Source organism: Bison bison, unplaced genomic scaffold, assembly GCF_000754665.1.
Source record: "Bison bison bison isolate TAMUID 2011002044 unplaced genomic scaffold, Bison_UMD1.0 scf7180017864238, whole genome shotgun sequence".
Classification (NCBI taxonomy): domain Eukaryota; kingdom Metazoa; phylum Chordata; class Mammalia; order Artiodactyla; family Bovidae; genus Bison; species Bison bison.
This window is the reverse complement of record NW_011494810.1, coordinates 6,527,571-6,550,792: the sequence shown is the minus strand read 5'-3', so window position 1 is coordinate 6,550,792 and position 23,222 is coordinate 6,527,571. Positions and strand designations below refer to the sequence as shown.

The 23,222-nt window shown below is 35.5% G+C and overlaps 1 protein-coding gene across 1 annotated transcript in view; it reads left to right on the top strand.

Moving 5' to 3' along the window:
* DTWD2 (DTW domain containing 2) overlaps nucleotides 1-23,222 on the top strand; it is a gene marked incomplete at its 5' end in the record, with an annotated part of 73,504 nt that overhangs the window by 30,891 nt on the left and 19,391 nt on the right. Inside the window, 3 exons of the mRNA XM_010846649.1 lie at nucleotides 2,984-3,074; nucleotides 7,862-7,956; nucleotides 11,420-11,612. Of these exons, the coding sequence (XP_010844951.1) occupies nucleotides 2,984-3,074; nucleotides 7,862-7,956; nucleotides 11,420-11,612 (379 nt within the window). The remainder of the gene's footprint in view (nucleotides 1-2,983; nucleotides 3,075-7,861; nucleotides 7,957-11,419; nucleotides 11,613-23,222) is intronic.

The following is a 23,222-nucleotide window of genomic DNA, read 5'->3' as shown; positions in this document are numbered from 1 at the left end:
AGAGACATCACTTTGCCAACAAAGGTTCGTCTAGTCAAGGCTATGGTTTTTCCTGTGGTCATGTATGGATGTGAGAGTTGGACTGTGAAGAAGGCTGAGCGCTGAAGAATTGATGCTTTTGAACTGTGGTGTTGGAGAAGACTCTTGAGAGTCCCTTGGACTGCAAGGAGATCCAACCAGTCCATTCTGAAGGAGATCAGCCCTGGGATTTCTTTGGAAGGAATGATGCTAAAGCTGAAACTCCAGTACTTTGGTCACCTCATGCGAAGAGTTGACTCATTAGCAAAGACTCTGATGCTGCGAGGGATTGGGGGCAGGAGGAGAAGGGGACGACAGAGGATGAGATGGCTGGATAGCATCACTGACTCGATGGACTGAGTCTGGGTTAACTCCAGGAGTTGGTGATGGACAGGGAGGCCTGCTGCGATTCATGGGGTTGCAAAGAGTGGGACACGACTGAGCGACTGAACTGAACTGAACAGCATATGAAATATTCACAGATTAGAGATTGAACCCATGTCCCCTGCATTGGCAGGCAGAGTCCTATCCACCATACCACTGCATAAGTCCTTTTATCTGATCTTAAATTACATTTTACAAAATAATGTTATTGACATTTGGTCATGCATTGCAGTCATATGCAGTTTCATGCAAAAAAAAAAAAATCAGAAACTTAAACTTTTATCTCTTCATATATTTTCTTGGGTCCTTTCTCTCTCTCTTCTCCTTCTGGGACCCCTATAATGTGAATATTGGTGTGTTTAATGTTGTCCCAGAGGTCTCTTATGCTGTCTTCACTTCTTTTCCTTCTTTTTTCCATGTTTTGCGGCAGTGATTTCCACCATTCTTCTTCCAGATCACTTATGCGTTCTTCTGCCTCAGGTATTCTGTTACTGATTCCTTCTAGTGTATTGTTCCTCTCTGTTTGTTTGTTCTTTAGTTCTTGGTCTTTGGTAAACATTACTTGCATCTTCTCCATTTTTTTCCCAACATCTTGGATCATCTTCACTGTCATTATTCTGAATTCTTTTTCTTGAAGATTTCCTGTCTCTATATAATTTAGTTGATTTTCTGGGAATTTATCTTGTTCCTTTATCTGGGTCATGATCCTATGAATTTTTATTTTGGTTAGCTTTATGTGATTGTGTCTTTTGTTCTGGAGGCTCTGGGATTGTAGTTCTTGCTTCTTCTGTCTGACCCCTGTGGATGAGGCTAAGAGGCTTATGCAAACATCCTGATGGGATAGACTCCAGAAACTTAAACTTTTAAAACTTGAATATATCTCATCCGCTGTCTCCTTCCATTGAATGGGAAATCCTTTCTAATTGTAGCCCTTGATTTGTTTGTCACTGAAAGTGACTGAAAATGAAGTTGCTCTTTGTAACCCTATGGACTATAGCCCGCCAGGCTCCTCCATCCATGGGATTTTCCAGGCAAGAATACCGGAGTGGGTTTCCATTTTCTTCTCCAAGGTATCTTTCTGACCCAGGGATCGAACTCTGGTCTCCCGCATTGCAGGCAGACTCTTTACCATCTGAGCCACCAGGGAATCCCTTGTTTGTCACTATATAGTCCCATAAGTCACTCCTCCTGTGTTTGCTTATGTTTACTCTTCTTGTGACCACTGAGAGACTCTCTGTTCCTAAAAATTTGCTCACATTCCTAAGAGGGAATCCTTGGTAGGACTGAGTAGTCACACTGAATCATTTCCGATGTCATTGGAAAACAAGTGTATTGATTTCCTTGCATTAATCATTCACTCTTGGTTCAGTAGTGAAAAGGGGAAGTGGGGTCACATTGTACAATATGTTTATGCCTCTGCCTAAAATATTATTTAGATAATTTCTTCAGCAGGAGCAAAGGTTTAACAGTTTCTTGCAAAGTGAGGTGGTAGATACAATCGAACCAATTTACTCACACTCTGTGTTTTATTAATATACGTATTTTTTACCTCAGGCTATAACTCAACATAAGTAAATTGAGGAGACAGTGGGTAGCAATCAGTTTTCTAATAGTAAGTATGCTGTTGGGAATTCTCTTTAAAATATAGCATTCACTTGTATACTGTTACAATGCCACGTGACATCTGCCTGTAATAGTGATCTATCGTGAACATTTGTTTCCATCATATTGTATCTGGCTGCTTGATTAATTTCATGTTATAAACACATATTTAATACAGGATGTAATGATAAACTACCCATGTATATTCCTTCAGTACCTTTGGAAGGACACACAAGAAACTAATCACTGGTTGCCATTAGGGAAGAGAATGAACTAGACTGGAGAACTGAGATGGGACATGTACCCTTTTAATTCCATCCGAATTTTGTAATAAGTGCTACTGAAGTAAGTAAGGCACTAAGAAGTAAGGAAAATGAAAGCAACAGAGTAAACCATAACAGAAGGGAAAATAAATGGGTAAGATACATGCTCTGAGGATGTAATTCTAGCCAAATATTCTTTGGTGGCCCCTGTTTGGGTTTCTTCTCACAATTGGTAAGTTCTCCATGTTGACTGATGGCTAAGTTCGATTACCACTGTCTTCTAGGTGGTGATTATATTCCAGTATTTGGTTATCACTTTGTTCCTTCCAACTTCAGATGATTCAGATTAGTTGCCAGGTTTCTGTTTGACATGAGATCTGTTCTTGATTTTGAATGCAAGTTAGTAGAAGTATTGCTTCATGAATAAAAAGACCATGGTTGTGACTTACGACTCTTCTTCCACTGAAGATAATTAAGGCAATATTTTTTGAGATATTTTGATCTACTATGAATGGTAAAAAATTTACCTGAGTCTTATTTTTCAAATTCTCATATTGAAAATATGTTTGATTAAATTCTTTCTTAATATCACTTTAAAAGAATTCAGCTTTAGCAAATCTATATTATTAAGTGTGATTATGTTCAAATTTTATGTTATTGTTATATAATTTTATTTTAAACATACTACAGTTTTTCTTTTTTATTTTGTCTTTTAGCCGGCCTCAGAAAGTATGTTTGTGTCCATTTCTACCAGCGCATCCTCTACACATCTCTACCTACTTGTATATAATTCAGCATCCAGCAGAGGTGAGTAAGGTGTTGTGAAATACACAATGTTAGATAAGATATTAGTACACAAGAGGATGCATGCAGGTGAACATACTCATCCCTTTCAGCTTTTCAGCATTTTAAAAAATAAATTGATATGCTTTATAGACAGATAAAATGTATTTCATAAAATAGTGTTATTTCATAAAAACTGTGTTACTGAATGGTAGAGAGAAATTTAGAATTCCAATGATTTTATATGGAGGAAAAAAATGAGATTTTGTGAGTTGAGTCAAGAAATTATTGCTTTTTAAATTTTGATCTTAGCTTTTGTTCTTTGATGTCTTTTCTTGTTAAGGTAGAAGTTACTCTCAGCACTTTAGTGTTATAAAATGAATGTGTAAGTTTTTTACTTCTTTAAGTGAATAGAACAAATGTGTATATTTTACATGTATACATGAAAATAAAAATATATAAAATACATATATATGTTGTATATAAAAGATTTTTAGTTAATGGTTTCATATATTGGGGAGGATTATGTATGTGGTAGTGTGTATGTGTGTTAGTAACTCAAATGTAGTAATGGAGAGAGGAGGGAAGGAGAGTATAGATAATCAGAAATTGACATTAGTACCAAACTCTTTGATGTGTGATACAGGTACAGAAATGAGTTTTGTGTAAACTGAAGTCAAAACTCTTCCAGGCTTTGAAGGAGGAATAATGTTCTTCTTGTATTTCTGAAGTATTAATATACAGCACTTGAAGACTTTAACAAAGACATTAAAGGATATTAATCTGTCACTTCCCTTTTCCAAATGATAAAATAATTACTTTTATTGTGAATTGTTAAATGTTTCATTTGCTGAGCAACCCTTTTTTTTATTTCCCCCAGTGTTAACAGCATGCTTTTGTCAGGATTGTGACACTTTTATCACTAGCATTATATTACTGCATTTAAACTTACAACCTGGTGTGGCTCAAATTTACATAAAATGATAGCTTATTGGCCATAACAGTTTTGACTAAAGCTTGACTTTTGATGACAAGTGTTGTTTTCATTTTATAATACACATAGTAGGGGGCATTTTCATTGTTATTTGGTTCCAGACATAAGATGGATTTTAAACTGGAGGTTTTTCATTGATTTGTGGCAATTTTAATGTTTTCATATCTTATTCCTTATTTTCTTCATTCTTGCCTCCCCCCCACCTTCCTTTTCTTCTTCCTTCTTTCTATTCTTTACTTCCTTCCTTCTTTCATGGTTAACCCACAGTTTAGATGATCCATCCAGAATTGTATGTGCTGCAAATGTATTTCACTAATGTACAAGTCCATCTGTATTGCTTTTCTTTATCATCCAAGGAATTTTGCAATCTTAATCTAACTCAGTTATACTGGGCTGCCTTGTGCTTAATCTCAGCATACAGTTTTCAGTCACAAACAAGTCAGTTTGATGACTTCCCCTAAAAACTTATTGAAAACCAGTTGTGTAGGCTCTAGGAAGGGGCTTTGAGGAAAGAAGACTTGATGGAATGGATGAAATGGTGTTTATTATGGTGGAGCATTTCAAAGAGTATGGACCTGCATATAGAAAATTACTTAAGACTAGAAAGCAAAGCAGAGAAGGCAATGGCACCCCACTCCAGTACTCTTGTCTGGAAAATCCCATGGACGGAGGAGCCTGGTAGGCTGCAGTCCATGGGGTCGCTAAGAGTTGGACACGACTGAGCGACTTCACTTTCACTTTTCACTTTCATGCTTTGGAGAAGGAAATGGCAACCCACTCCAGTGTTCTTGCCTGGAGAATCCCAGGGATGGGGGAGCCTTGTGGGCTGCCATCTATGTGGTTGCACAGAGTCGGACACAACTGAAGTGACTTAGCAGCAGCAGAAAGAAAAGAGTTACCTCAAAAATAACAAAAAAACTTCACAGAAAAGAAATGTTATGTTAAATAGCTTGGCTTTTTGTGAACTATATATATATATATATATGTATACATATAGCCATTAATGATCTAAATACTGTTTATTGATTTCACTAAAAGTACTAGAAGATGTAAGGGTAAGGAGTGATGTAAGAAAGCTAAATCTTCATTTATTATGAGAGGCTATAGTTATAGAATGAGTAAGGCTCAGGAGTTTAAATTCTTCACAGCTCTGTAAACTCTGTAACCCTGGGAAAGATAACCTCTCTGTGCCTCAGTTTTGTCATTAATGAAATGGATGTAATAAAAATATACTGTGTTACTGGTTTATGGGGAATGGTCCCATGTTTAGTCACTCAGTCATATCTGACTCTTTGTGACCACATGGACTGCAGCCCACCAGGCTCCACTGTCCATAGGGATTCTGCAGGCAAGAATACTGGAGTGGGAAGCCTTTCCCTTCTCCAGGGGATCTTCCTAACCCAGGGATCAGACCCAGGTCTCCTGCATTGCAGGCAGATTCTTTACCAGCTGAGCCACCAGGGAAGCCCAAGAATACTGGAGAGAGTAGCCTATCCCTTCTCCAGTGGATCTTCCTGACCCAGAAATCGAATCAGGGTCTCTTGCTTTGCAGGTGGATTCTTTACCAACTGAGGGTATGAGGGAATTATGAGGATAGAGGGAAGGTATGAGGTAAGAGTCTTATGGTGAATAGTAAATGAATAATACATAACATGCACTTAGAATTACATACATTAAGGTTACCTAATATGATGGTAATAATTGATAGTTTATATGTAATATCTAAAATTGATAAGAAATAGCAAGGCATGTATAGAAATATAGACATAAGTACTGGGAGAAATAGCTGGAAAAGTTAAAGCAGTTGCCTCTGGGAAGTAGTATTGGGGATTGTATCTGGGAACATTTTAAATCTTTTGGCACTGTTTGACTTTTATACATGTGTTACTTTGACAAAAGTTTGGGAGGTGGTTTAATGGTTTAATTATGTATCAGAGTCTCAAAAGTGATGGGAAGGAGGGAAGAAAGCAGTGTGAGACACTGGAAACTGTCCTGAAACTGCCCTCTCACCTGCCTCCTGCTCATCCCCTTCACCAGAGGAGCTGCTCCAAAGTGCTGTTTCCAGGCTTCTTCAAGCGCCAGACTGCTGCATGTTTTTTTTAATTAAAGTCCCAGCAAATTCTGACTCTCCTGTTTCTTTTTGAATTTTTTATTAGGTAGATCAGTCTAACTACTCTCAGCATGTTTAAATTTACCTTTTATATATTATTTTAATTAATACTTCCTAGATTCAGAGGTTAAAGAAGTAAACACAGAATGTTCTGAGAGAGTAACTGTGTGTGTGTTTGTTGAATACCATTACTACAATACTTTTTGTTTCTGTGCAAAAATAAATAATGTAATTATAAATTTATTTTTAATTACTTTAATAAATTAATGTATAATTTTATTGTTTTATGTATTAATTTGCTAAATGATATTCCTAAAGGAAGGTGAGTAATATTTGATAATCCTTGAGGACATTGTCACTTTTTTACAGACACAAAAGTAGTCAAATTATTCACTGTGAGTATGTATATACACACAGGATTAAATAAATTGGTAAAGATAACATTGGAGTCTGTGTGCATGCCTGCTCAGTTGCTTTAGTCGTGTCTTACTCCTTTGCGATCCCATGGACTGTAGCCTGCTGGTCCATGGGATTCTCTAGGGCTCTGTCACTTATTTGATTAAGCATGACATTCCCAGTTGGGCCAGTGGAAAGAGCCAGGCAGTGACTGAGCACTATAGGCCAGAATAACCAAGATAAGCATGAGGCTAAGACAGAATAGCTAATCACCTAACTCTACTAGGCTTAAAAATGGAGTTCTTGTGACAACCAGAAAGGTGGTTTTTTTGTGTTGGAAGTTAGGACATTGAGAGAAAAAAACCACTGATTTATGGTGAACATTAACATGATAATAGTTAATGCAATTTATGGAAATTGTCACCAACTTTTTCCACATTAAAATTATATTTTATTTCTCTTTACATATTTTATTCTTTGGATGGAAGGTCATAAATGCAGCCCACACTCAAGTAGGAAGGAGAGAGGAAACATCACCTCCTGGAGTGGGGAGAGTTTATGTTTATTCCTCGGAATTCTTCTATGAGGAAGATTTGTCTCTTCTCTCCTATTTATTTAATATTTATTTATATCAGTCTGGACTCTATTTTATACTTTGGGTTATAATCCAAATACTATGTTTATTATTTTATTGCTCAAGTTGTTCCATTGGGTGCTTTTAAGGTTGGCTTCTGTGTTTCTTTATTGTTCCCAAACAGTATGCCCAATTCTTTTGTTTTTTGAACACATGTTTGCTTTTGAGGCATCAACATCTAGATAATTAGCTTCAAGTTGACATACTACAAAATGTAGTAGTGAAAAAAAAAGTTTGTTTTTTCTTTAATTGAATCAAAAAGTTTAATTCAATTTAAACATGTTTACATTTTTTATAATCTTAACTATTATTTAGATTAATGTTATCTTTTTTGATCAGTAAACATGTAAACATACCCAAATAGAATAAAAATATACACTTATGTTTAGTACTGATAAGTTGGAAAAACTGTAGCTCTGTTTTATTAAATTGTGGTAACAACTTGTGAAAGTTGTATATAATGTTGTGAATCAAATGTTCATCAGAAAACTTTTAAAGTGGGGAATTTCCTGGCAGTCCAGTGGTTAGGACTTGGCACTTTCACTGCTGAGGGCCTGTGTTCAACAATTTCTGGGTAGGGAACTAAGATCTGGCATGCTGTGCAGTGTAAGAAAGAAAGTCTTAAAACTGTGTTTATCTAAGTAAAATCTGCATTTTAATTAATTTTTTAATTATAGGAAAACAAAGTGTTGCGGACAGTTCCTCTTCTGGCAGCATGTCTCCCCAAAGATAAATGTAAAATCAAGATTGGTCGTCGCTTCAGTGAGGAAAGGTAAATTAATTTTTAGGGCAATTTAATCAAATTCTTTTTTTACTTTAAAAATGATTTTCTTCAGGTTATCTATCAGACCTAGAACATAGTACATTGGAGGTGGCTAAAAAATATAATTTCTGCCTTCTCCCTCAGGGCATGTATATTTACTGTTTTTTCATTTTTGTTAAGATGATTTGTTTCAAGATGTTAGTACTTGTATTAGATTCCGTTCCTGTTTTTCTTTCTTTTTCTTTGAATTATATATGATATCCATTTATATAAAAACATATATTCCATTTCTAGTCCATTAAGACCTTCCTAAGGTACAGTGACAAGAACTGTATTTAGTATTCTAGTTATAAGCACATCATATTTTTAAAAAAATGATAGAATGCCTTCTCTTGTGTTGAAAATATTTTTTTGATGAGGTCCAGTATGTGTAGGAGTTTGTTAGTTGCTATCTTCACAGACAATTCTACAATACTCTTGGATCTTATTTTGTTCTGATTATAGAACCCATTAATATAGATATATATTATTTAAATTTTTCTACAAGTTGTTTCTTACCTTTGAAGCATATTTGTTGCTTTTCTGCCTATTCACAGTTTTCACAATTACTTTGATCCTATCTATGCTAAATATCTGAGGTTATTGATGTTTCTCCCAGCAATCTTGATTCTAGCTTGTGCTTCTTCCAGCCCACTGTTTCTCATGATGTACTCTGCATAGAAGTTACATAAGCAGGGTGACAATATACAGCCTTGACGTACTCCTTTTCCTATTTGGAGCCAGTCTGTTGTTCCATGTCCAGTTCTAACTGTTGCTTCCTGACCTGCATATAGGTTTCTCAAGAGGCAGGTCAAGTGGTCTGGTATTCCCATCTCTTTCAGAATTTTCCACAGTTTATTGTGATCCACACAGTCAAAGGCTTTGGCATAGTCAATAAAGCAGAAATAGATGTTTTTCTGGAACTCTCTTGCCTTTTTGATGATTCAGTGGTTGTTGGCAATTTGATCTCTGGTTCCTCTGCCTTTTCTAAAACCAGCTTGAACATCTGGAAGTTCACAGTTCACGTATTGCTGAAGCCTGGCTTGGAGAATTTTGAGCATTACTTTACTGGCATGTGCAATGAGTGCAATTGTGTGGTAGTTTGAGCATTCTTTGGCATTGCCTTTCTTTGGGATTGGAATGAAAACTGACCTTTTCCAGTCCTGTGGCCATTGCTGAGTTTTCCAAATTTGCTGGCATATTGAGTGTAGCACCTTCACAGCATCATCTTTCAGGGTTTGAAATAGCTCAACTGGAATTCCATCACCTCCACTAGCTTTGTTGGTAGTGATGCTTTCTAAGGCCCACTTGACTTCATATTCCAGGATGTCTGACTCTAGGTGAGTGATCACACCATCGTGGTTATTTGGGTTGTGAAGATATTTTTGTACAGTTCTTCTGTGTATTCTTGCCACCTCTGCTTAATATCTTCTGCTTCTGTTAGGTCCATACCATTTCTGTCCTTTATCGAGCCCATCTTTGCATGAAATGTTCCTTTGGTATCTCTAATCCATAACCTCAGAAATGCAGATGACACCACCCTTATGGCAGAAAGTGAAGAGGAACTAAAAAGCCTCTTGATGAAAGTGAAAGAGGAGAATGAAAAAGTTGGCTTAAAGCCCAGCATTCAGAAAACTAAGATCATGGCATCTGGTCCCATCACTTCATGGCAAATAGATGGGGAAACAGCAGAAACAATGTCAGACTTTATTTTTTTGGCTCCAAAATCGCTGCAGATTGTGATTGCAGCCATGAAATTAAAAGATGCTTACTCCTTGGAAGTAAAGTTATGACCAACCTAGACAGCATATTAAAATGGAGAGGTATTACTTTGCCAACACAGGTCCGTCTAGTCAAGACTATGGTTTTTCCAGTGGTCATGTGTGAATGTGAGAGTTGGACTGTGAAGAAAGCTAAGTGCCGAAGAACTGATGATGGACAGGGAGGCCTGGCGTGCTGCAATTCATGGGGTTGCCAAGAGTCGGACACGACTGAGCGACTGAACTGAACTGAACTGATACTATATATATTTTTAGATGAAAAATTTAATTTCTCTTGAAAATATGGAGATTTCTTTTTCAGTTCACCTATGAAAATGCTAAGATTAGTGCCAGCACCAAGCCTAAGGAATTTACCAAACGTTTTTCTTCCTTTATTAATTTAGCTTTGTGTTATGAAAATAACATCGTATTAGAAGTTCATAAAATAACTTTTTTCCTTTTTCTGAAATTATTGTTTAGGCATTCTTTATATATATATATATTTGCAGTTTGCATTGCCTTGCCCTGCAGAAGTGAGCTTTGGTCTGGGCTTGGTGCTGCTGTTTGAATTTTGCCGTTTTTTTGGGAATGGAAGCATGATCCAGAGCTCTTCCCCCGGGAGCAACCAAATAATTTACACTGTGACACTTCTTTCACACACAGAGGCTCTTTATAATGATAGTTTCTTTATAATTCTTGGATAGATGTGGATATATAATCTGCCAACTTGGACCTTGTTTTTTTACTGCAAAAATGGTGAATATCTTGGTGGTAGAAGTGGAAACCATCTGGGTCATCCCTAACAGTTGGCTCTCTAACCCTTCCACAAATGTGCTTGGGCATGAGAAACTTGATACTCTTCTAAATAGTCGAGCTCATTTTGAGCCTATGTTATTAAGTTCAGTTTTTTTGATGGTGCCTAATATAGTGCTTATCCAGTAAGTTATTATTCACTCTTGTATTTTAAACTAAAGCTGATTAAGAATATTGTTTTAATATTAGTCTAGTAATTAAATGATTGATTTAGTTTTCTGTTATGGAGTTTGTGATATTACCATGGGGGGATAAGAGGCATATTACTTTTGGTATCATTTGTAAATAGAATTTAAATGTACTATTATCAGTTTTTAGCCACTAGTATATAAGAAAAGAGTTGGGCTTTGTATATTAGCCCTGTATACTATGATTTTCTAAGTTTATTTGTTAGTCATAGAAATTGTTTTGTAGATCCCCTAGAACAATAGCATTTTCTGTCATTTATATGTCCTCCTTTCTGTTGCTTATGGCTTTTATTTCTTTTTCTTGCCTTATTGCATTAACTGGGACTTTCAGTATGTACATCGTGTATTATGAGTGGCAAAAGCCTGTATCTTCACCCTGATCCTAATCTCAAGGGACATTGTTAAAACTGATATTAACTGTATATTTTTGTAGATGCCATTTATTAGTTCAGAGATGATGCCATATATTATCTTTAATTGATTCTTTAACTTGTCTCTTTCCCCCTGAAGTTTGTTTCATTGCTTGCAGACAGGCTGTCTTATTCATGATTATATCTCTTGTGCTAAAATGCTTTAACATGCATTTTTGAGAGAAGTTCAATAAGAATAATAAAGCTTCTGTCCTCCTCACAGACTAATAAATAATAAAGACTTTTTATTTTAAACTTTTAGAGATCCTGAACTTTCAACTATTTGTCGGAAGTCTGATACATTAATATTATATCCAGGGGCTGAAGCTGCTAATTTGGAAGAATTTATATTAGATTCTCCTGTTTATCCTTCCACAATAATCATCATCGATGGCACGTGGAGCCAGGCCAAGGACATTTTCTACAAGAATTCCTTGTTCCGACTGCCTAAACAGGTACACTAGTATTCTGACCTAGGGAAAATACAAATGTATAGTTCTACGTGTAGTATGTATTTTCTGAGAGAACACACGTATGTTGTTATATATGAATTTGATGGTATTTATATATAAGCATGTCTATACATAGATATGAATATGCTCTTGTGTATGTTTTACATATATGTAGAAAATTTCAGATTTGTCCTTATTTCTTAATTCCTGCCATCAAATCTCACCATTATTTAGTTATTTAGATATATTAAAAGTCTCTGAAACATTAATCAGGATAGTCTAAGGATTATTTATTTTATGTGTATTAATGTTTTTGTTAAGAAATATTATGTTTAAATATTTTGGGGATACTAAATTGCTTTTTTCTATTGGAAATGACTGAGTTTTTATGACGGGCTTTTTTGGTCATTCATGATTATAATCATAAAATCATTATAATCATATAATGAAATCAAAGTTTAGTTTGTTGATGTAATTGATGATAAATTTCCTAACTGTTGAACTGTTCTTGTGTTACTAGAATGAACACTTACAGTATTCTTTTGATATATTGCCAAAGTTTATATTTTAGTTAATGGCATTAAATTATAATTTACATATTTTTTGTACTTTTATTACAATATTTGAGAACTAATATAATGTTCACTTCACCAAATAGAAATTTTAGTATTTTTCTATGGCTTAGAGTAGTTTAAATAATAGTTTTGCTCCTTAAAATTTACATGGAACTCAATGGTAAAACCACCTGATCCTGGTCACTTTAAAATAACTTGAAAATACTTCTTTCAAAGTCTTTTATCAAAATTATTTAAGCTTTCTACTTCTATTTGATTTGGTTTTTAATAGCTTATCTTTTTAAGGGAACTGTTCCTTTCTCTTGGGTTAACAAATTGGTCGTCTGTACCTATATATTCTTAAGTACTTACTTGAATTTCTTCTCAATGTTTACTTTTTTTTAATCTCTGTCTCTCTCACACACTCACACTTTTTCCCATGAACAGACTCAAAAAGGGTTTCCCTATTTATTGAGCTTTCAGAAGTGTTAACCTTTAGATTATTTTAATGACTATTAAAAGTTATTCTTTCTTCATTAATTTGAGCTTTTTCCTTGATCCGTTTATTTCATGTTTTCAGATTTTTTCTTTTTGAGTTTGTAAAATTTGTGCTTACTAGTGCTATGTTTCTTTACCAAGATTAGTCAGTTTCTTCTTTAATAATAAAGGAAGACTGTAATATTTCTTCTTAGTGTAATTGTCATTGTTTTCTGTAGCTTTGGATTGATGTGCTTTTTGTATCTATAGCATTGAAATAATTTGTTATCTGTTTTGATTTCATTCTGTTCATGAACTACAAAGAGTTCTTAATTCTCAAGTGTTCTAACATTTTTTGTCAGTATTTTATTTCTTATTTTGTTGGATTATGATAACATTGCCAACAATATTTTGAATAATTTTATGATATTTATGAGGGAAAGTGCATGGAAAATTTTTATGCATGTTTTATGAGTAAAAAAAATTTATGTTCTTTATTTACCAATGAAAGTGTTTACATCTTTATAAAGTTTGTTATTTGCAGTTTTTCTTTAAGCTTTTATTTTTGGCATATTTAGGCTATTTTATATTGAAACAGGTATATGAAAAACATGTTTGTATATTTTTAATGAAATTATTCCTATATTTTCAATAGTTTTTACATACTTTTCTATGCTCTTTTTAGGTTTATACAAGCCATGCACTTAGTGAAAAATAGCTGTGAAGCCCTGATTCTGAGATTTTTGTTCTCAAATTCTTTATAGTTTTCATTCCTTTTAACTAAAATGTGGGCATGGTTTTTAGATGAAACTCAGTTAACATGTTGAGTGCTTTGAATGGGCCAGTACTATTTCCAAGTACTTTACATATATTAATCTGTTTAATCTTTCCCCAGATTCCATGATGTAAATATTGTTAATTGTACTAGTTAACTTCACTCTAGATCATATAACTACTTCATAACAGAACTGTGATTTGAATCCATCTAGTTTAGAGCCACAGCTTATGGTCTTAAAGTACTGTACCACTTCTGAAATGGAAAACTTTCATCTGTAATATTTATATATATATATATATATATATATGATGGCTTCTGTAGGTTTATTTAACTTCTGAAGTAGTTCCTGTGTTCATAAGGAACTTCCATGTGTTTATATGGAAGGCATAAATACTGTTAGAATGTGGCACATTTCAGGTAAAATTTTATGTTTACATTCCCTTTTTCAGGGGATCTTCCCAACTCAGGGATCAAACCTAAGTCTCTGGCATTGCAGGCAGATTCTTTACTGTTCAGCCACCAGGGAAGTGTGTGTTTGTATTACATTTAGATATTTCTTAGTATAAAGAAAAAAGTTTGATGAAAGTGTTACATTTGTGAAACATTTGTGCAAATATTTGATTTTTTTTTTTTTCTTTTTTGCGTGGTTATATCATGTCTGCAACTCTAAGCTTTCATTTTGTGGTAACTACATGACTACCACAGAAATGAAGTAGATAGTCACATTAAAAAAATTAAAAGCTATTTTAAAAATGAAAATAAACCAAAACTGTTTTTCTCTTTTAAATTTAGTAGCAGATAAGGAAATAGGTAAATTAATTTTCCTAGGTCTACTACGCCATACTTTTCTATCATCTTTTTCTCTTCTTGTTTTTCCAAACTAGAAGCAAATGTAGGTAGATTATATATTAAACCTTTAAATGGGTATCTCACAACCAGAACATAGGAGAAAATGGCTAAAAGAAACATCAGATAGGTTTAACATGGGGGAAAATATCACCATAAACTAAAGTGAAAAGGCAAATGGCTCTTGAGTATGAATCAGCAAAAGGCTTCATAAACTTGGAGTTCTTAGAAATTAATAAGGTAAAGGCAGAAATCTCAAAAATGGGTCATCAATATAAAACCAAAGTTCACAAAATAGAATGTAATTTTAATGCCATCATCACTTACTCTAATAATCATATGATAGACAAGATACAAAGTTGTGAACTTTGATGCTGAAATAACTTCAAACTTAAAGAAAAATTTCACAAATAGTACAAAGTTCCCTCAAGTACCCTCAGCTGTTAACTTTATGCCATATATCACTCTGTCCCTATGTAATTATGTTTTTCTAAACCTTTTGAGAGTAAGGAATAGATATTCCAGTTTTACTTTTTGGAATTGAAATTTTGCTAGCTCTAGACCAGAAAGATGATTTTTTCCTAAATATTTTTGCTGGAAATAAAAATAATAATTTAAAACATGACATAATTTATAAAAACTCATTTTATATATCTTGAGAAGTTTCATCTTAATGTATTTTGGAAATATGAATCATTGTAAAAACAATAGTATGCATTGCTTTTTAGAGTATCATAGTATTCAGCCCCAATATATGAGTATGACTTAGAAAAGATACATTTCTAGACGTTGTTGCAAAAAGATCCAATGAAATTGTATATTTACTCTTTAAAACATATAAATATATTTTGTACATAAATTATATATGGTATATATACAGTATATAAGTATATACTTTGTATATGTTCAGTTCAGTCACTCAGTTGTGTCCGACTCTTTGCGACCCCATGAACAGCAGCATGCCAGGCCTCCCTGTCCATCACCAACTCCCGGAGTCCACCCAAACCCATGTCCATTGTGTCGGTGATGCCATCCAGCCATCTCATCCTCTGTCGTCCTTTTCTCCTCCTGCCCTCAATCTTTCCCAGCATCAGGGTCTTTTCAAATGAGTCAGCTCTTTGCATCAGGTGGCCAAAGTATTGGAGTTTCACCTTCAACATCAGTCCTTCCAGTGAACACCCAGGACTGATCTCCTTTAGGATAGACTGGTTGGATGTCCTTGCAGTCCAAGGGACTCTCAAGAGTCTTCTCCAACACCACCATTCAAAAGCATCAATTCTTCTGCGCTCAGCTTTCTTTCTAGTCCAACTCTTACATCCATACATGACCACTGGAAAAACCATAGCCTTGACTTAGACAGACCTTTGTTGACAAAGTGATGTCTCTGCTTTTTAATATGCTGTCTAGGTTGGTCATAACTTTCCTTCCAACGAGTATGTGTCTTTTAATTTCATGGCTGTAATCACCATCTGCAGTGATTTTGGAGCCCAGAAAACTAAAGTCAGCCACTGTTTCCACTGTTTCCCTATCTGTTTGCCATGAAGTGATGTATGTATATAGACATAAATATATACAAACAGAAATAGGTGAGATGAATTGAAAAGTGGATTGATTTTTAAATGTTACTATACGCATATCCTCAGACACATATATAGTTATAAAATGATATTGGTAATTATAATGATTATATAGTAGGGTCTGAACTGTTTTCTGTAACATTAAAAAATTCACTTGTTTTTAGTATTTCTCCCATTTCTTAAAAACATTTCCTGTATATGTGATGATTTTTACTTAATTATTAACTTTATTCCTCAGCTTTTCTGAAAGAAAATGTATTTTATTATATAGTGGACTTTCCTAGGGGCCTTGCTTTAATATATGATACAAGTAAATTGTATGTAACATGTCTTTCTCATGGATGACAGAAATCCAACTCAAGCTAAACAAAAGAAAGTATATAAGTCATGTTACTGGGAAACTCCGAATAGATGGGAATGGGTTCTGACTTAGCTGAATCTGGTGCTGAAGCATCTTTTGAGAGTTTGCTTCCCTTTGTGTTCTGATTTTTCTCTTGTTATGAATGAGCTTCCTCCCTGCCACTGGAAGATGTGTGTGGGAAGTGGTCTCCCCTGGTTTTATTTATTATAATAGAAAGATAAATTATCTTTCCCAGAGTAGAATCCTGAGTTGTTCTTTCATTGGAGTTGTGGATGGTGGTACCATTATTGACAGAAGTACCACAGGAATTAGGAATAAATTCCTTAGGGAACTTGGGGTGTTGCTATCAGCAGGATGATTTAAAATCATGAATGGGCAGAACAAAAGCCCTTAAGATAACTACAGTCTACTATACAGCAGTTGTTTACTTGTAAAAGCATGCTTATTTATACATTTCTTGGTTCATTCAAAGCTACTGCTCTATATAAATAGTTTAATAATTCTTTCTTACAGTCTAGTTCACCAAGTGAAAAGTAAAAATGAAAAAGGAAAACATATATCATCTCTTGTCAGTAAGAGATGTAGTTTAAAATAATCTCTGAATAATGTAGTTAAAGTTAATTAGGTTTTATTTCTAAATGTAATTTATTTGTCATTTCTTTTACCACCACCTCAGTATACATACACCTACATACCTGCTTTTTGCATCAGTTTGTCTTAGCTATTCGGAGAAGGCACTGGCACCCCACTCCAGCACTCTTGCCTGGAAAATCCCATGGAGGGAGGAGCCTGGTAGGCTGCAGTCCATGGGGTTGCTAAGAGTCGGACACGACTGGGCGACTTCACTTTCCCTTTTCACTTTCATGCATTGGAGAAGGAAATGGCAACCCACTCCAGTGTTCTTGCCTGGAGAATCCCAGGGACGGGGGAGCCTGGTGGGCTGCTGTCTATGGGATCGCACAGAGTCGGACACAACTGAAGCAACTTAGCAGCAGCAGCAGCAGATATAGGAAGATGTGATAAGAGGGAATATTCTCCTGGACCATAACTAGAGGGCAGGTGTCCAGAGATCTTTGACTATTAAGGCCTAGTCCAGTAATAGCACATTGAGTGACCTATCAGCAAAATCTTCTCCAGACTAGGAATGAGCTTTCTTAGCATCATGGGACAAAATGGTCATGAAAAGCCTCCCAAACTATGGTAGGGTTTATGACCTTGAAGGGCATCCTCTCAGTGACAAATTGGTGCTTGCCAAGGGCATTTGCTGTCTCTCCCTGTGGGGACTGAATCCTGTTTTACTGCAGCTGTTGACCTTCAATGCGCCCTGAGGGGAGTTCAGGGTGGATAACAGGAATGGCAGGAAAACTGGTGAGACAGGTCTTTAGATAGTTAGATATTTTCAGGAACTGATTTTATGAGCCCAATCCTTGCATCTCTTCATATCTAGAAAAGCACTAGATCCCTACATGGTGACATCAGCTCCTTGTGACTAGCAGAAAATCTTCTGTAAGATAAATGGCACATGACTGAAGCGACTTAGCAGCAGCAGCAGCAGTCTTAGCTATTATTCTTAGTTTAGTTGATCTGCTTAGTTTCTGTAGTAGTATACATTTTTTGCTTTAAATACAAGAAAGAAAAAAATGACAAAAAGAAAACAGAAATAAGAATTAACATCCAAAGTATTGGTCTTTTCCCAAATACACAGGTGGACTTCATACTTGCCTAATAGTGGAATGAAAGAATTGTAAATCAGACACTAACTTGCTGTGGTCAGTTGTGTCTGATTCTTTTGTGACCCCGGGGACTGTAGCGTGCCAGGTTCCTCTGCCTTGGGATTTTACAGACAAGAATACTGTAGTAGGTCGCTATTTCCTCCTTCAGGGGCTCTTCCCGACCCAGAGATTGATCCTGTGTCTCCTGCATCTACTGTGTTTGCAGGCAGATTCTTTACCACTGAGCCACCTGGGGAGCCCAATGCAGACATTAACTTGGCCTCCCTTTAATCTGAATTTCTAATATATCCAGGCCATTTGGCAATGAATGAATATCTCTCCCCTCAGAAGAATTTTACACAGGAGACTCTTGACATTTGCTAGGAATAAATCTAAGGTGAACATGGAAATGTTTGTAGAGGCTTCTGGCTTTCTTCATAAACTTATTTTCAGGGAGTGTTTGCATATTCTTGCTTTATTGCCTTTAAAACTTTCACTAAAGCTTGATTTCTCACTTGATAGAGCACTGTTGGGAGCACTCACTGGCTAAGGCATTTTCGTAAAAACTTTGTCTTGTGTATATATAGAGCTATTGCTGCTGCTGCTGCTGCTAAGTCGCTTCAGTCATGTCCGACTCTTAGCGACCCCACGGACTGCAGCCTACCAGCCTCCTCCGTCCATGGGATTTTCCAGGCAAGAGTAATGGAGTGAGGTGCCATTGCCTTCTCTGATGTTACATCTAATTTGTTGCCTAATTAAAATTCATTGTTATCCTTAAAATGTTTTTTATTGAGGTGTAATTGACATGTTTGTTATATTAGTTTCAGGTGTATAGCATAATGATTCAATATTTGTATATATTGCAAAGAGCTGTCCACAGTAAGTCTAGTTAATATCTATTCCTCTACACAGGTACAGAATTTTTTTCTTGTGATTAGAATTCTTAAGATCTACTCTCTTAGCAACTTTATTTTATTTATTTTTTACTTTACAATATTGTACTGGTTTTGCCATACATTGACATGAATCCACCATGGGTGAACATGTTCCCCCACATGGGGGAACATCCTGAACCCCCCTCCCACCTCCTTCCCCATCTCATCCCTCTGGATCATCCCAGTACACCATCCCCAAGCATCCTGTATCCTGCATTGAACCTGACTGCCCATTCGTTTCACATATGATAATATATATGTTTCTATGCCATTCTGCCAAATCATCCCACCCTCACCCTCTCCCACAGAGTCCAAAAGACTGTTCTATACATCTGTGTCTCTTTTGCTATCTCGCATACAGGGTTATTGTTACTATCTAAATTCCATATATATGCATTAGTATACTGTATTGGTGTTTTCCTTCTGGCTTACTTCATTCTGTATAACAGGCTCCAGTTTCATCCACCTCATTAGAACTGATTCAAATTGTATTCTTTTTAATGGCTGAGTAATATTCCATTGTGTATATGTACCACAGCTTTCTTATCCGTTCATCTGCTGATGGACATCTAGGTTGCTTCCATGTCCTGGCTATTATAAACAGTGCTGCGATGAACATTGGGGTACACATGTCTCTTTCAATTCTGGTTTCCTCAGTGTGTATGCCCAGCAGTGGCATTGCTGGGTCGTATGGCAGTTCTATTTCCAGTTTTTTAAGGAATCTCCACACTGTTCTCCATAGTGGCTGTACTAGTTTACATTCCCACCAACAGTGTAAGAGGGTTCCCTTTTCTCTACACCCTCTCCAGCATTTATTGCTTGTAGACTTTTGGATCGCAGCCATTCTGACTGGCGTGAACTGGTACCTCATAGTGGTTTTGATTTGCATTTCTCTGATAATGAGTGAGGTTGAGCATCTTTTCATGTGTTTGTTAGCCATCTGCATGTCTTCTTTGGAGAAATGTCTGTTTAGTTCTTTGGTCCACTTTTTAATTTGGTTGTTTATTTTCCTGAAATTGAGCTGCATGAGCTGCTTGTATATTTTTGAGATTAATTCTTTGTCCGTTGCTTCGTTTGCTGTTATTTTCTCCCATTCTGAAGGCCAGCTTTTCATCTTGCTTATAGTTTCCTTTGGTGTGCAGAAGCTTTTAATTCTAATTAGGTCCCATTTGTTTATTTCTGCTTTTATTTCCATTATTCTGGGAGGTGGGTCATAGAGGACCCTGCTGTGATTTATGTCAGAGAGTATTTTGCCTATGTTTTCCTCTAGGAGTTTTATAGTTTCTATTCTTACATTTAGATCTTTAATCCATTTTGAGTTTATTTTTGTGTATGGTGTTAGAAAGTGTTCTAGTTTCATTCTTCTGCAAGTGGTTGACCAGTTTTCCCAGCACCACTTGTTAAAGAGATTTTTTTCTCCATTGTATATTCTTGCTTCTTTTGTCAAAGATGAGGTGTCCATGGGTGTGTGGATTTATCTCTGGGCTTTCTATTTTGTTCCTTTGATCTATATTTCTGTCTTTGTGCCAGTACCATACTGTCTTGATGACTGTAGCTTTGTAGTATAGTCTGAAGTCAGGCAGGTTGATTCCTCCAGTTCCATTCTTCTTTCTTAATATTGCTTTGGCTATTTGAGGTTTTTTGTATTTCCATACAAATTGCGGATAATAATAATATACTATATACATTTTAAAAAACACTTTCTTCCTATGCCTTCATTTGGCATATGAATTAAAGAAGGTAATTCATGTAATTAAGGCTAAAAACTTGTGAAATTGGGATTTTGCATTTTATGACTTGCTGTAATTTATATCCTAAGGATTACATTCTACATAAAAAGTGAGGTCCACCAGTTTTCAAAGACACATAGAAATTTAAAATAATTAATTCAAAATCTAACAACTTTAGAGTTTATAAAATATGAATTACTGAAGAGTAGATACAAGGCTGTCTTCTTAGAAATTTATAGTACCTTGTTTAATGGAATATGTGGCACAGGCCCCATGGCATATATCATCCCAGACTCTTGACATCAGACTGCCTGGCTTTATACTTGGCTCCACAACTTACTTACCATTTCACATGACAGGTTACCTCTGCTCTTAGAGTCTTCATTTGGAAAATAGAAATAATAATATCATTTACATAATATATTGTTGTGACATTCAAATGAGATAACACACACAAAGCATTTAGCATAGCTCCTGGCTTATAGTGTGTACCTACTAATTATTATTTACTGATAATACGTATAATGTCATTGGATAACTAGGGCTTGCCCAAATAATTTACTTTTTTCATAGTTAATAACGTTGCTTCAGATTACCAGATAGTAATAAAATGTAGAATATATTTCTGAAGCTAGAGGATCTTGAGTTTCAATAGACAACTGAGTTAAGTTCTTAATTCTTTCTGGAAAAATTGTATTTTTTAAGGGATACATTTTAGTCTTAGCAATGATTTAATCACTTTCTTGCATCACAGTAATTAAATAATTGTTAAAAAGAATATAATTATAATTCATGTTTAGGACTTTAATTTTTTACAAAAGTAATATATTCACATGGCTGAAAGTTTAAAAGATATGAAAGAGTTTAGAGTAAAAAGTCTTCCTCCTGCTTCTCTACCCCATATACCCTTTTACCATTCTCAGAGGTAACCAATATATCAAGTTCTTGTGTATTTTTCCAGATTATTTTATTTATATACAACTAAATCCTCCCTTTCCTCAATATGTGGTAGATACCTGCTGCTCTGATCCTTACTTTTTTCATTTAACAAGTTATTTTAGGACTTAGTTGTATCTATAGGTAAATAGCTTCTGTATTTATTTTAACTGCCTCACTTCTTAGGTATGGATGTATGTAATTTATTAACAATGTTAAATTATGCTTTCTTTGTCATTTGTTTTTCCTATTCATTTTTTCCCTTAATTTTCTGGCAATAGCTTTGCATGGGTGCTGTGCTAGTTTCTGTTCTTTCCTTTTTTTGCTTACTCATTTTTATTTGAGGCGTGTTAATGCAGGGAGGTAACTGTCAGAAAAGGGCCATAGCCCTGGGAGGAATTTTCTTTATTATCTTAGGTGTGCTCAAGATTTCAGCCAAAGCACTATCTATAAAAGAACAGATGATTGTCTTGTACTTTCCTCAGAATAAAAGCTTCTGCTTTTCAAAAGCCACTGTTAAGAGAATGAAAAGAAAAACCACAGACTGAGAGAAAATATTTGCAAAGAATAGGTTGGAAAAAAGAGCTGTATTCATAATATGTAAAGAACTTTTAGTATTCAGTAATAAGAGAACAAACATCTCAGTTAAAGAATGGATTGGCTAAAGTTTTAAGTACTTCTACCAGAAGAAAGTGGAAGTGAAAGTCCCTCAGTCCTGTTTGACTTTTTATGACCCCATGGACTATAGTTCCCCATTCTCCTCTGTCTGTGGAATTCACCACAGCAGAATACTGGAGGGATAGCCATTCTGGGAGCTATGAGGGAAGCCTTCCTCAGTGATCAATGCAAAGAAATAGAGGAAAACAATAAAATGGGAAAGAGTAGAGATCTCTTCAAGAAAACTAGAGATACCAAGGAAACATTTCATGCAAAGATGGGTGCAATAAAAGACAGATGGTATGGACCTAACAGAAGCAGAAGATATTAAGAAGAGGTGGCAACAAAGATAGAAATATAGATCACTGGAACAAAATAGAAAGCCCAGAGATAAATCCACACACCCATGGACACCTCATCTTTGACAAAAGAAGCAAGAATATACAATGGAGAAAAGACAATATCTTTAACAAATGGTGCTGGGAAAACTGGTCAACCACTTGCAGAAGAATGAAACTAGAACACTTTCTAACACCATACACAAAAATAAACTCAAAATGGATTAAAGATCTAAATGTAAGACCAGAAACTATAAAACTCCTAGAGGAAAACATAGGCAAAACACTCTCTGACATAAATCACAGCAGGGTCCTCTATGACCCACCTCCCAGAATAATGGAAATAAAAGCAGAAATAAACAAATGGGACCTAATTAGAATTAAAAGCTTCTGCACACCAAAGGAAACTATAAGCAAGATGAAAAGCCGGCCTTCAGAATGGGAGAAAATAATAGCAAATGAAGCAACGGACAAAGAATTAATCTCAAAAATATACAAGCAGCTCATGCAGCTCAATTCCAGAAAAACAAACAACCAAATTAAAAAGTGGACCAAAGAACTAAACAGACATTTCTCCAAAGAAGACGTACAGGTGGCTAACAAACACATGAAAAGATGGTCAATATCACTCATCAGATCAGATCAGATCAGATCAGTCACTCAGTTGTGTCCAACTCTTTGCGACCCCATGAATCGCAGCACGCCAGGCCTC